The following is a 14,340-nucleotide window of genomic DNA, read 5'->3' as shown; positions in this document are numbered from 1 at the left end:
GGAAAGAGGGGGTACTGGAGTGTCCCTGGTCAGTCCAGCCCTTTACAGATAAATATAGGTTTGGCCAAAAAGTTCGTTCGGTTTTTTTCTGTAAGATGGCTGTAGTAGCACTTAGTTATCTTTAACTTCATTCAAAACAGTTTTGTTGGGACTTCCCTGGTGGTCCAGTGGTAAAGAATCTGACTTGCAATGCAGGGGATGCAGGTTCAATCCCTGGTCAGGGAATTAAGATCCCACATGTCGCGGGGCAACTAAGCTCACGTGCCACAACTACTGAGCTCACGTGCCTCAACTAGAGCCTGCGTGCTGCAAACTACAGAGCCTACATGCTCTGGAACCCGTGTGCCCCAACTATAGAGCCCACACGCCCTGGAGCCTGTACGCCATAATTAGAGAAGAGAAAACCCGCACACCACAACTAGAGAGAAGCCTGTGCACCACCATGAAGATCCTGCATGCCTCAACAAAGATCCCATGTGCCGCAACTAAGACCCGACACAGCCAAAAATAAATAAATAGTTTTTAAAAAAAAATTGTTAGATTGTATTGTGACAGCTGTCATATCAGCATGCATTTAAAAAAAAACATCAAAATGGTGAATTTTGTGTAGCCATTTTCATATTGAAGATGGAAGAAAAAAGCAAAATTTCTGGCATATCATGCATTATTATTTCAAGGAAGGTAAAAACACAGCTGAAACACAAAAAAAGATTTGTGCAGTGTATGGAGAAGGTGCTGTGACTGATTGAACGTGTCAAAAGTGGTTTGCGAAGTTTCATGCTGGAGATTTCTCGCTGGACGATGCTCCGCAGTCGGGTAGACCAGTTGAAGTTGGTAGTGATCAAATCGAGACATTAACTGAGAACAATCAACGTTATACCATGGGGGAGACAGCCGACATACTCAAAATGTCCAAATCAAGTGTTGAAAATCATTTGCACCAGTTTGGTTATGTTAATTGCTTTGATGTTTGGGTTCCACATAAGCTAACTGAAAAAAACCTTCTTGACCATATTTCCACATGATTCTCTACCTAAACGTAACGAAAACATTCCGTTTTTAAAACAAATTGTGATGGGCGTTGAAAAGTGGATACTGTACAATAATGTGGAATGGAAGAGATCTTGGGGCAAGCGAAATGAACCACCAGCAACCACACCAAGGTCCAGTCTTCATCCAAAGAAGGTGATGTGTATATGGTGGGATTGGAAGGGAGTCTTCTATTATAAGCTCCTTCCGGAAAACCAAACGATTAATTCCAACAATTACTGCTCCCAGTTAGACCAACTGAAAGCGGCACTCGATGAAAAGCACCGGGAATTAGTCAACAGAAAACGCATAATCTTCCATCAGGATAACGCAAGACTGCGTGTTTCTTTGACGACCAGGCAAAAACTGTTACAGCTTGGCTGGGAAGTTCTGATTCATCCACCATATTCACCAGACATTGCACGTTCAGGTTTCTGTTTATTTCGGTCTTTACATAATTCTCTTAATGGAAAAAAATTCAATTCCCTGGAGGACTGTAAAAGGCACGTAGAACAGTTCTTTGCTCAAAAAGATAAAAAGTTTTGGGAAACCCCAATAAAGATGTTAAAAAAAAAATTGGGGGAAGATAGAATTACAAAGTTGCCTGAAATTTGGCAGAAGGTAGTGGAACAACATGGTGAGTACATTATTCAATAAAGTTCTTGGTGAGAATGAAAAATGTGTCTTTTATTTTTACTTAAAAACCAAAGGAACTTTTTGGCCAACCCAATACTTCCAATCTCAGTAAAACACCTCAAAAGGAAAAAAGACATTTGTGTTTTTTCCTTTTTAAAAAGTAGCCAGTTACTCAGGTAATTTTTGTCAACTAGACCTCAAGTATTAGAATTGATACTGTATACTTTGAAGTTCAAGAAAGCACTCATCTGCATATGGTTGAATAATGAAGGGCAGTAAATATTTTATTTGGAATTCTTACTACTAGCTAAGATGGGCTTTTAAATAAAGACTTCTCTGGATTAGGGGCTTTTGACAATACAGACAGAAATTGTAACTGCTTTCATATGATTTTGAGAAAAACAGATCTATACCAGTAACCTGACGGGACCAAACTTACATATACCCTGAATCAAATCTTATCCCCAAATGTCTGAGCCAGATATCTGTCAGATGTGACCCTGACACCTACCCCATCCTGCGTGCAAGAATCATATGAGAGGTAAAAATATCTCTCTCCAATTGCTTGTGGCAGCATTTGAGAGAGAGCTAGGATATGAAAGTTGGACTGTGGAAGATTGTGAAAAAGTAAAATGGTTACAGTGAACTCTGTCTCGGAGAAACTTTGCCTATGAGGAATCTTCCTCTTATCGGCACTATGGCTTTAAAGAACTGAAATCCATTTTCCTACGAAAGAGGAGCCTCCTCCTAAGAAAACTGCTAAAGCCCAGTTTTAGAAACTGGTAAATATAGGAATATTTCTTTGCTTTTTACCATAGATAATCATTGGTAGAGTCATCTTAGATAGAATTCTCCCAAGTAGATCTTCCAAGAATAAAACTTGAAAGAAACATTTAAGAAATAAAATTAGTGTTGAGTTCATGCCCCGGTCTGGGAAGATCCCACATGCCACGGAGCGGCTGGGCCCGTGAGCCATGGCCGCTGAGCCTGCGCGTCCGGAGCCTGTGCTCCGCGACGGGAGAGGCCACAACAGTGAGAGGCCCCCGTACCGCAAAACAAAACAAAAAAAAATGAAAAACAAAAAAAAACTAGTGTTGATTAGAAGTGATTAATTAGAAGTGAAAATAAATGCCGGTGTATTTCATGTACGGATGACAGCATTATTTGATTTACTCTAGACTATAAAAATGCATCTATTTCATTAAGAAAAATGTTTTTATACTTTTCCCAACTGCCTCTGACACAGAGTAAATCATAGATACATGTTGGTGTTGAATGCAGAAATTACTATAATTAAAAGTTTTAAGTAAATTGTATTGTCATAATATTAAGTTGATTTATGCCTTTAAAATTTGGAGATTATTTCCTTTTCTGCATTTTTGTTTTCTTTTAAGAAAAGTAAATAATTGAACAGTAACTGCTGAAGATAACTTTCTCCACTTTGCAGAAGAGAAATGTGAATGATGTCTTCTGTGAACCTCTATGAATCTTTCCTTGTGCCGCCTCCCCTCCGCCAACCCACCGCAGGCCTCCTTCCCCCAAAGCCTGACAGCTCTATTCCGAGGCCCTGTCAGTGGAGGCCTGTGGCAAGAGCACAGGTGACACATCTCAGGAGCTGATCTGAGCATGTTTGGGCTGCCTAGGATCAGAGTACAGCATTGGCTTTCCAGATGAGGACAGCCTGCCAGCTTGTCCCACTTGTTCAGGCAGCTTCATTGGTTAATTCATGAAGTACAGTCTAGCTAGTCTTAGCCGCCTGTGGAGTGCAATTATTTCTAAAAACGTAGAAAAGCAATTTAAATAAGAAAAGGTGCACACTTCCATTGAAGTAGACCAAAAGCCACATGGGGAAAAGAATGGATGGGAAAAGAATAGGAAAAGAAATAGGCATGTTGGCAAGAGAAAGGAAAGTAATTCCTTGACAGATAATTAGCAAAAATTAATTTTAAAATATAGCTCATCTAGGAATCTAGGCCTTTAAATTGGCTTCTGTTGTTTCTATTATTGAATATCTCTAAAGAACTTTTGGAGTACTTATTTTAAATTTTTATTCATTCTGTATAAACTTATTGAGCACCTACTGTCTTTAGAAAGTATATATATATATATATATATATATTTTTTTTTTATTTTTTTTTTATTTTTTTTTTTGCAGTACGTGGGCCTCTCACTGTTGTGGCCTCTCCCACTGCGGAGCACAGGCTCCAGATGCGCAGGCTCAGCAACCATGGCTCACGGACCCAGCCGCTCCGCGGCATGTGGGATCTTCCCAGACCAGGCCACAAACCCGTGTCCCCTGCATCGGCAGGCAGACTCTCAACCACTGCGCCACCAGGGAAGCCCAGAAAGTATATTTGCCTTAATGTTTAATGTATTGTACAAAATAACATGGTGGCAGTTGTAATAGAAAACAAGTTACTGCATCCCCCAGGCATTTCCAGGGAAATCTTTCCCTCACCTCTCACCCCCTCTACTCCTAGCAGAGACAGATATAAAAGGCAAAAGCTAAAAAGACAGCCTGACTCAAAAGCAAAGTGGATACCTCCATAGATCAGTAACAGAGCAGAATTGCAGAACAGCAGAGGAAAGTTGCAGCCTCCATGGCCTTGCATGGCTGGTGGTTGGAGCCCTTGGAGTAAGGGGGAGGCCAAGTACCCAATGGAAAGGACACCAGGAGCTGAGACTTTTAGAAAGATATGGGCCAACAAGAGGCACATGAAAAGCTGCTCAGCATCACTAATTATTAGAGAAATGCAAATCAAAACTACAATGAGGTAATCACCTCACACCGGTTAGAATGGGCGTCATCAGAAAATCTGCAAACCACAAATGCTGGAGAGGGTGTGGAGAAAAGGGAACCCTCTTGCACTGTTGGTGGGAATGTAAATTGATTGAGTCACTATGGAGAACAGTATGGAGGTTCCTTAAGAAACTAAAAATAGAATTACCATATGACCCAGCAATCCCACTACTGGGCATATACCCTGAGAAAAACATAATTCAAAAAGACACATGCACCCCAGTGTTCATTACACCACTGTTTACAATAGCCAGGACATGGAAGCAACCTAAATGCCCATCGATGGACAAATGGATAAAGAAGATGTGGTACATATATACCAATGGAATAGTACTCAGCCATAAAAAGGAACAAAATTGGGTCATTTGCAGACACCTGGATGGACATAGAGACTGTCATACAGAGTGAAGTAAGAGAGAGAAATATCATATATTAATGCATATATGTGGAATCTAGAAAAATGATACAGCTGAACCAGTTTGCAAGGCAGAAGTAGAGATGCAGATGTAGAGAACAAATGTATGGACACCAAGGGGGGAAAGCAGGGTGGGGGGGTGATGGTGGGATGAACTGGGAGATGGGATTGACATATATACACTAATATGTATAAAATAGATAACTAATAAGAATCTGCTGTATAAAAAAAAGAAAGATATGGGCCTAAGTAGGGAGAGGATGCAGATGCAGTGCACAGTAAAGGATGGGGCTCTATCTACAGTATTCACTGTATTACCTTGAAGCAGGAACCCTAAATTTTCACTTTAAGACCTGGCTCTGGAGAGCCTGGTGAAAGCAGCATCACAAGTAAGCCCTTCACCAGTTGGAACGTGAATTTACTTCAGGTAAAATGAATTTTATAGCATGACCTGACAAAGAAGTTAAATATTTTTAGAATGTTCAAAACGTAAATAAAGGAATAACTTCTATTTTAAAAGAACAACAACAACAAAAATCATGGAAGGGCTTCCCTGGTGGTGCAGTGGTTAAGAATACGCCTGCCAATGCAGGGGACACGGGTTCAAGCCCTGGTCCGGGAAGATCCCGTATGCCACGGAGCAGCTAAGCCTGTGTGCCACAACTACTGAGCCTATGCTCTAGAGCCCGCAAGCCACAACTACTGAGCCCACATGCCACAACTACTGAAGCCCGCACACCTAGAGCCCATACAGTGCAACGAGAGAAGCCACCACAATGAGAAGCCCGCTCGCCACAACTAGAGAAAGCCTGCGCGCAGCAACAAAGACCCAACACAGAAATGAATGAATGAATGAATGAATGAATATTTTTTGAATCATGGAAACAGAGCTGTATGTAATGGAAGCAGGTAGATATGTAAAGAACAAGTAAAGATGAAAAAAATCAAATAAAAAGTGGACCAGAAATGGATAACTCTAACCAGGATATGGCTGAAAAGAAAATTAGTGAGTTGGAATAGAGTGAAAAAGTCACCTGTAATGCCTCAGAAAGACACAGATCTAAAAGAAAATACCAAAGGGCTGATGGAATAAACAGAGTATATACTACAAAGGCCTAATCACTGTGTAAAGCTGCCCCTCTCGCCTAATTCTCTGTTCATCACATGCTCTGTGCATTCCTGTCATAAAACCTGTCATTTAGCAGAATTACCAGATCTTTTTTTTTTTTTTTAATTTTTGTCTGTGTTGGGTCTTAGTTGCAGCACACGGGATCTTTGTTGTGGCGCGTGGGCTTCTCTCTAGTTGCAATGTGCAGGCTCTAGAGCACGTGGGCTCTCCAGTTGAGGCATGCGGGCTCAGTTGCCCCTCAGCATGTGGGATCTTAGTTCCCTGACCAGGGATCGAACCTGCATCCCCTGCATTGGAAGGCAGACTCCTAACCACTGGACCACCAGGGAAGTCCCACCAGATCTGTTTTTGTTGACTTATTCTTTATAAAGCTCCTGCCAGGTGCTGAGCTCTTTTCTAGTCATGCTGGGTACAGACAGCCAATAACGATTCAGATAAGGGTATTGCTCTCATGGACTTTGTGTTCTAGCCTATTCATCACTATACCTCTGGCATCTACACCATTGTCTGGCTCAGATTAGGCATTCAGGGTATATTGGTTCAATCAATGGGTAAATGAAGGAAGTAATTCATACCTCAAAATATCTTTTGTATGGCTATGGCCTTGATTATCTTCCTCTGTTTGGCCAGTTTTGCAGTGGTGAGAGAGACAGGGAAGAGATGAGAGGAATTTCTCTCCCTAGAGCATACCCCGCTGTTATCAGTCTGTGACACAGACGACACACTGGTATGACCCCCACAGACCTGGAGTCCACCTGAGCTGTGTCCTCTCGTTTTTTTACTTCTGTTTTACAAATTGGTCAAGAAGATTCAGAATGTGGGTTTCCCTGGTGGTGCAGTGCTTAAGAATCCTCCTGCCAATGCAGGGGACACGGGTTCGAGCCCTGGTCTGGGAAAAGCTCACATGCCGCGGCGCACCTAAGCCTGTGCGCCACAACTACTGAGCCTGCGCTGTAGAGCCCGCGAGCCACAACTACTGAAGCCTGTGCGCCTAGAGCCCACGCACCGCAAGGAAGAGTAGCCCCCGCTCGCTGCAACTAGAGAAAGCCCGCACGCAGCAATGAAGACCCAACACAGCCAAAAATAATAAATAAATTTATTTTTTGAAAAAAGAAAAAGAAGATTCAGAATGAGACCAGCCAGCAATGTAAGCAGTGTCAATGTATGAATCTTCCTTTTTTATTTTTCAGGCTGGAGTGAAAGGGACATTGGGAAGATTAGTCGGAATTTTTGAGGTAAGTCTGTTAAAATCTTTGGTGCAATTGGTATCATATTAATAACCACATGTGTCTTCACCATGGGCCATTCAGGCTTCTGTAACAAAATACCAGAAATTGAGTGGCTTATAAACAATAGAAATTGATTTCTCATAGTTCTAGAAGCTAGGAAGTCCCAAGATCAAGATGCCAGCAGATTCAGTGTCTGGTGCGGACCCACTTCCTGGTTCATAGCGGTTTCTCTCTGTGTTCTCACATGGCAGAAGAGGGAATGTCTCTGGGGTCTGTTTTATAAGAGCACTAATTCTCTTCATGAGGGTCTTCTGTCATAACCCAATCACCTCCCACTGTCCCCTGCCTCCTAATACTATTACCTTGGTGGTTAGGAATTGGGGGGGCGGGGGAGGACATAAACATCGTCCATTGCAGTCTTAATCTAGGAAAGATGCCATCTTTGTTTCACTAAGTTTTCAAAACAGTGCAGCACCAGCAGAGAATAACGTGCATTCTTTTTAAAATCCCATGATCTCCTCCAGTCAGCTAGAATTATTTGTTAGAGTTGTTTCCCCGTGTCTGCCTCTCCTCCTCTCCTCCCAAGATGTGAGGGGGGGTAGATAAGTGCAGAGGAGACAGAGGAGAAGTGGAAGATAAGTAGCTATAGCACAGAGACAAACAAGGACATCGTCTGGACTAGAGATTTGGAGAAAGTAGGGAATCAGGGAATAAAGATGAACAGGGTTAGTAGGAGGAGGGGAGACGTATGAGATAATCAGCTTGCTCACATTGATGGGACCCCTGCCCACCACAGTCTCTTCTCTTTCTGGTGTTGTAGCTAGTTAAATTTACTTGGTGCCTTTTTCTCAAGAGGTCCCAAATCCTTTTCTCAGTATTCTTGAGAAGTTGCGCAGAAAAAAGAGGGTAAAGCCTTGGCTTTGGAATCCCAGGCAAAGAGCGCACCCTCATATTCAAGTGTGGCATGTTTTAAATAGGCCAGTTGGTGCTATTCCATATCTGATTGTAGGACGATAAAAAGTGAAAGGAATCCTTGGGTCTAAGCTCTCTGGACGTTTACATAATCTCAGCTCTCTAAGGAAAAACTCTCTCTGTCCCTCTTTGCCCTTCAGAACCAGGAGAGGAAGCACAGAACGTATGTCTATGTGCTCATTGTCACAGAAGTGCTGGAAGACTGGGAAGACTCAGTTAACATTGGTAAGTTATCCCCAGATGGCCTCCAAAGAGCTCCCCACAACCGGCCCTGGCCGTGCTGTAGGTCATTACCCAGAACCACAAATGAGAGCCTGATAAAGAAAAGAAATAACAGAAGGATGTCCATTTTTGAACTTGTGAAATGTTTAAGAGGAAGCCAGAGTTGGGTACATAGTCAACATTTAGAAATGCGGCCCATAAAAGTAAGACCTGTTGATTCTAAAACCAAATTGGATCCTCCCAAGCAGGTATTGATCAAGGCCTCCGCAATGCTAGGCCCGCTGCTGGTCATGAACCTCAGGCGGGAGCAGGACCGTGGCTGTTCCTTGCAGTGCTTATTCATACTGTTAGAGAAAACTGTCGGTTTGGTTGTGTGAGCCCCTCCCTCCAGAGCTGTATAGTAGGTGTAGAGTGATGGGAGTAGTTTCCAGTTATATTCATGTTACCCTTCAGGTGCACGCGACTTTCTCCTAAGGAGCCATTTTCTTTGATCTCAGATCACTATTGCATGTATATGTCCTTTTTTTTTGTTTTGGCTGTGTTGGGTCTTTGTTGCTGCACATGGGCTTTCTCTAGTTGAGGCAACTGGAGGCTACTCTTTGTTGCAGTGTGCAGGCTTCTCATTGCTGTGGCTTCTCTTGTTGCGGAGCACAGGCTCTAGGCGTGTGGGCTCAGTAGTTGTGGTGCATGGGCTTAGTTACTCTGTGGCGCATGGGCTTAGTTACTCTGTGGCATGTGGGATCTTCCCGGACCAGGGATCGAACCCATCCATGTACCCCGCATTGGAAGGCGGATTCTTAACCACTGTGCCACCAGGGAAGTCTGTATATATGTATTTTGACCTAAAAATTGAGGTGATTTTAATGGTTGGCTCATGGTTTAATCTTTTAGCTCTGAAGGAAAGTATATTCTAGAAAAGTGTAATAGTAATTTAACTTCTGTTGTAAATTGGCTAAAGCCTCCCCCTTTATTGTTAGCATATGCTTTGCCATCATGCCTCTCACATTGTTGATCTGGGCGTTTCATAGCTCTTCAGCTTTTAATTGCTTTGTGTTTGGTAAGAATGCAGTAAACTTAAGTATAAATAAATTCAGTGGGCGGGGGGGGGGGGATTAAAAATAGACTCCTTGACAGCCGGTGCTGGGGCCTGAAAAAGAAACAGAGGTGAGTGGTGTGACTGGCCCTGTCCTCAGAGTACTCTGTCGGGTGGGAGTCACACACTTGTGATACTAATTTTTAAAGTACCATTGCTCTGTTAATATCCAAACAAGCCTTTCACCTGTACTCCCACTGCTGAGAATTGACTCTAATGAAACAATCTGAAATATGGGAATAAGCCTATGAGCCTTCCTTCAGATGAGCCTTTTTCAGATGAAAAATTGGATCTTAAAATGTACAGGTCAGCAAATGTTAAGTGATCTAAGGTCCATTCATCTGATGGAACGTTAGGCAGCTGTTAAACGCATACTTATGAAAGCTCTACACCATGGGAAAGTGCTTATGAGATTGTGTTGGTGACTGAAAACAGGGTATAGAATTGTATATACACTAATTAGAACTAGATTAAAATATGAATTTGAAGTGAAAACAAAGATGAGGTACTGGTTTTCACCTAAATAATTGGCAGTGCCAAACAAAAGTTAACAGTGCTGGCAGGAGTGTGGTAAGACTGACATTCCAACACAACAAAAGCAGGATTGGGGATCGGTACATCCTTCTGGAAAGCGGTTTGACAGTATCACAAGCCCTATAGTGTTCAAATTTTTTTTAAGTGTAGCATTATTTATAATAACTTAAAATTGCAGACTGTTGATGTCCAATGATAGGGAAATGGTTAAGTGAATGACATTATATCCATGCTAGATATTACGATGTAATGCAACCATTAAATATCATACTTTTACAACAGAGAAGAATGCTTAAGAAACAATGTGAAGTGGAAAAGAAGCAATAACAACAACAGTAATAGTAAAGCAAACTCTTGCAGCATGTACTTTGTCCCAGGTGTTGTTCAAATGCTTTACATATTAGCTCTCACAACAGACTTGTGAGATAGCACTATTTATTATCTCTATTTTATAGATGAAGAAAGTGGGGCCCAGAGAGGTTCAGTAGCTTGCCCAAAGCTGTGCAGCTCATTAGAGCCATTGATGTGATTGGAGCCCAGCATACTAGCTTCAGTGTCCATGTTCCTAACAACAGCACTCCATCAGGGCCTCTGAGGATTCCTAGCACCTTAAAGCATGATCCCAATAATAGTTGCTCAAATAACTGTGTCTTTTTCAAATAAGATGAAAGAAAAGCAAATGCACTAAGGTATTAAGAGTAGTTACTTCTGGTTTATAAGATTACAGGTAATTATCTTATTTATGCTTTCTTCTGTTTTCCCAATTTTAACCAATGATCTTTTGTTATTTTTGTAAGAGAAAAAATAATGGAGGATTTTGAAACATGCATTTGAAAAAAAATTTAAATACACTGAAAAGTTAATAATGATTGTGTTGAGATTATATTTTCCTCTTTTTGAGAAAATATTTTCTTTTTTGTAGGTATATCACTCTTATACAAAAATATTAAAATAAATAACTGATTACAAGTCAGCCATCCTGGTAATTCTGGAAGCTGATGCTCATGTCTGTTTTTGCAGGAGATGGGGTTGCTGGCGGGCTTCAGGCACTTATGTACAAGCCGAGGAAGGCCCAGAGGCCCAGGAGCTCAAGAGGAAACCACTAGCAGTGGTTCTCTTTAGAGGGCAGGTTTCACACAATTACTTTCAGCTCTTCAGTTTTCAGATTTCTTACCTGTTTTCTGCATTAGACATTTGTGTAATATTTGAAGCATATAAAGTGCTTACATCACCCTTGTAAGAAAAGAAAATAAGGAAGAATAAACTTACATGTTTTTTAAATGTTGATAACCATTGTGGTCATTTTGTGATGTGTAGAAATATCAAGTCACTATGTTGTACACCTGGAACTAACATAGTGTTGTAGGTCAGTTATACTTCAATGTAAAAAAGAAAAGAAAAACACTGATAACCATTGCTTCCATGTTTTTTTCTACATTTTCTCAAAAGTTTTAGGGTCAGAAACCTACTGCTTTCCTTTTGTACTGATTTCTTTTTCTCTCTGCCTCGACAGGAAGGAAGCGGGAATGGTTTAAAATAGAAGATGCCATAAAAGTGCTGCAGTATCACAAACCGGTGCAAGCATCGTATTTTGAAACGTTGAGGCAAGGCTACTCAGCCAACAATGGCACCCCGCTCGTGGCCACCACTTACTCAGTTTCTGCTCAGAGCTCAATGCCAGGCATCAGATGACTGAAGATTTCCTGTAAGAGAAATGGAAATTGGAAACTAGACTGAAGTGCAGGTCTTCCCTCTCACCCTTGCTCTTTCACCTCTCCTCACAGGCCCCCTCTTTCAAATAAGGCATGATGGGCAGCAGAGAAAGGGTTTATTGATAATGTTGCTGTTTGGTGTTAAGTGATGGGGCTTTTTCTTCTCTTTTTATTGAGGGGGTGGGGGGTGGGTGTGTAATTTGTCAGTACTTTTGTGCATGATCTGTCTCTCCCTTTTCACACCCCTACAATTCTCTAAAGAGGCAAACAGCCTTCCCTCTGCCTTGGATTCTGAAGTGTTCCTGTTTGTTTCATCCCAGCCCTGGCCAGATTTTTTTTTTTTTAATTTTTTTTTTTATTAAAAGATACCAGTATGAGATGAAATCTTTCAAGAATTTGTCCTGTAATGTGCTGTTAAGTCTGGTAGGTTGGTCACTTTCACTGCAAGATACATTTATCTACACATTATATACTGGGCATATAATATGTAAATAAATGACTTTTAGAAGAGGGATTTAACTGTTTAATTTTTCAAAGTTTTGTTTTTTAAATTCAGGGTGTTTCTGAAGTGGAGAGACTCACAATTAATTTACTTTTTTGTTTCTGATGCTAGTGGCTATAGGTAAAGTTCCCTGTCCTCTCTCTTTTCCCCAGTCATTGACTGTAGTTATGTAGGGTATAGGAAGAGTTTAGCTACCTTCATAGTGCTCCCAGGACTCATGGCCTTCTCTTCTCAAAGCTGTGTTTCCATGCCAAGAAAGAAACAGGAAGAAACCTATTTTCTTTTTTATTACCAAGCCAGGAGCAAATGGCCTCAGCTCAGATCTGGAGAAACAATGCTAGAAATTGAGTTCCTCCCTACATGTTGACAATAGGGATTTGAACTGGATTCTTGGGATTACTATCTAAAAAACTGGAGCATCGAGCACTGTTTCTATCCTGCTGGTTTGGAGTTTTTTCCATAATGCTACTTATCGCCGACAAAGGCCTCTCTCCCTGTGCATCCATGCCTTACACCGTGCTGAACTGGATATTGTCCTTGTGCTGTGAAGCATCCAACTGTACTTGGCAAGTGCAGCTGTACAGTCCTGTCCCTGTTCTGGGTAACCATGTTACGTTCCTGAAAAGTACACAGGAGGAAAATTCAGATGTTTGCTTGTCTTTGTAATGTTATAGCACTTGTAATTGCACCATGGAGCATGCTCAGAAATATTAAATATGTCTCCCACTGGGATGTGAAAGGTCCATCGTCCACTGAGAAGTGGTATGGGAGAATGCTTAATCAGTTATTAGAACAGCAACGTAATGCATTGGCTCCCTGCAAACTGTCTTGTTGGGTTTTGATACAGGTTTGTTGCTGGCTTCATTTGCCAATTGTGTTGTTTAGTCGAGAAGTACGCAGAAAAGGGTCTTGAGACCGGGGCTGGGGGTGGGGGGCACTGATCAATCCCTGGCTTGGGACAGGAGTTTGTTGCTATACTCTTAGTGGCATCTCCTTTGTCAAAACATAGCCAAGATGTGAAATTAAACTCGTAGTTCTCTTTATTTAAAAATTCTAATAAATACTCAAACTTTGAAAAGCTTTTGCTCTTCCCTCCCACTAAAAGAAATATAGTATCTGGTAGGCCTGTGTCATTTAATGTTCAGTGTTTTAGGGGACATCAGTTGATGAACTTAAATTTTTGCTGTCTATTCTCATTTTGCATCTTCTCTCCCAGTCTTAAAACACGGAGCCAAAAAGCAGTGCCGGCAGTTTCCTTAGGATACCGCTCTACCTCTGGGAAAGGAATCCTGTCCCTAAGTAAGGGTCCCAGTGGATAGAAAGCACCATGGGATTTGAGTCTAAATGCCAACTCACTGTTCATGTGTCCTACTTAAAAATAAACACACTGCTGCTTATTACCTGATTTAGAGCATTCTGAGGTTCTGTGCAAATAAATAAAGGGGACAATAAAATAAGTTCAGCTCAGCACTAAATGGAGTCCCCAAAACAATCTTCAAAATAAATTCTACCTTTATGATATAGATTGAAAGAGCTTTGCAGGAAAACAATTAGTACTCTTGAAATAGGAACTGCATTTGTTAATAGCATTTGTGTAGTTTTTAGTGATCTGAAGATGTTTTCACTGGGCTGGTATAATAATACACTACCCTACAAAGTCCTGTTTGGATTGTTGTTGGCGTCTTTGGGTCAGGAAAGTGAACTGTGCCCAGAAGTATTTGTCAGTGACATGAATGGATCCCATTAATGCAGTTAACTGGTGAGGTTGTGCTGATGCTTCCCTAACTGACAAAAGGAGGCTTTGTCCAACACCAGAATTGTTGAAACTGATGCGGTTATATCTGTTGCACTGGGATTCTGGTGAGCAGGGGTCGGTGTTTTTCCCTCCCTGGCATCATAAACACCATGGCTATCTCCTGACGTGTAGTCACAGCCTTTTTGTGATATATTACTTAGACACATGGTTGCAGTAACCTTTCTATCTCCCCCAGAGAAAGCAAGGAAAAACAGAGGAAAGCTCAAAGTTTACCCTACTTGTAGAATATTTAGACAACACTGATTTGCCAT

The 14,340-nt window shown here is 41.4% G+C and overlaps 1 protein-coding gene across 1 annotated transcript in view; it reads left to right on the top strand.

Moving 5' to 3' along the window:
* Positions 1-13,351, top strand: part of NUDT3 (nudix hydrolase 3) — a 47,296-nt gene extending 33,945 nt beyond the window's left edge. Inside the window, exons 3-5 of the mRNA XM_007460858.1 lie at positions 7,200-7,244; positions 8,351-8,435; positions 11,573-13,351. Of these exons, the coding sequence (XP_007460920.1) occupies positions 7,200-7,244; positions 8,351-8,435; positions 11,573-11,751 (309 nt within the window). The 3' untranslated portion in view covers positions 11,752-13,351. The remainder of the gene's footprint in view (positions 1-7,199; positions 7,245-8,350; positions 8,436-11,572) is intronic.
* Positions 13,352-14,340: the final 989 nt, after the last annotated feature.

Source organism: Lipotes vexillifer, unplaced genomic scaffold (genome assembly GCF_000442215.2).
Source record: "Lipotes vexillifer unplaced genomic scaffold, Lipotes_vexillifer_v1.1 scaffold921, whole genome shotgun sequence".
Lineage (NCBI taxonomy): Eukaryota > Metazoa > Chordata > Mammalia > Artiodactyla > Lipotidae > Lipotes > Lipotes vexillifer.
The sequence above is the reverse complement of the archived record's forward strand: the minus strand, read 5'-3'. Positions and strand labels throughout refer to the sequence as shown.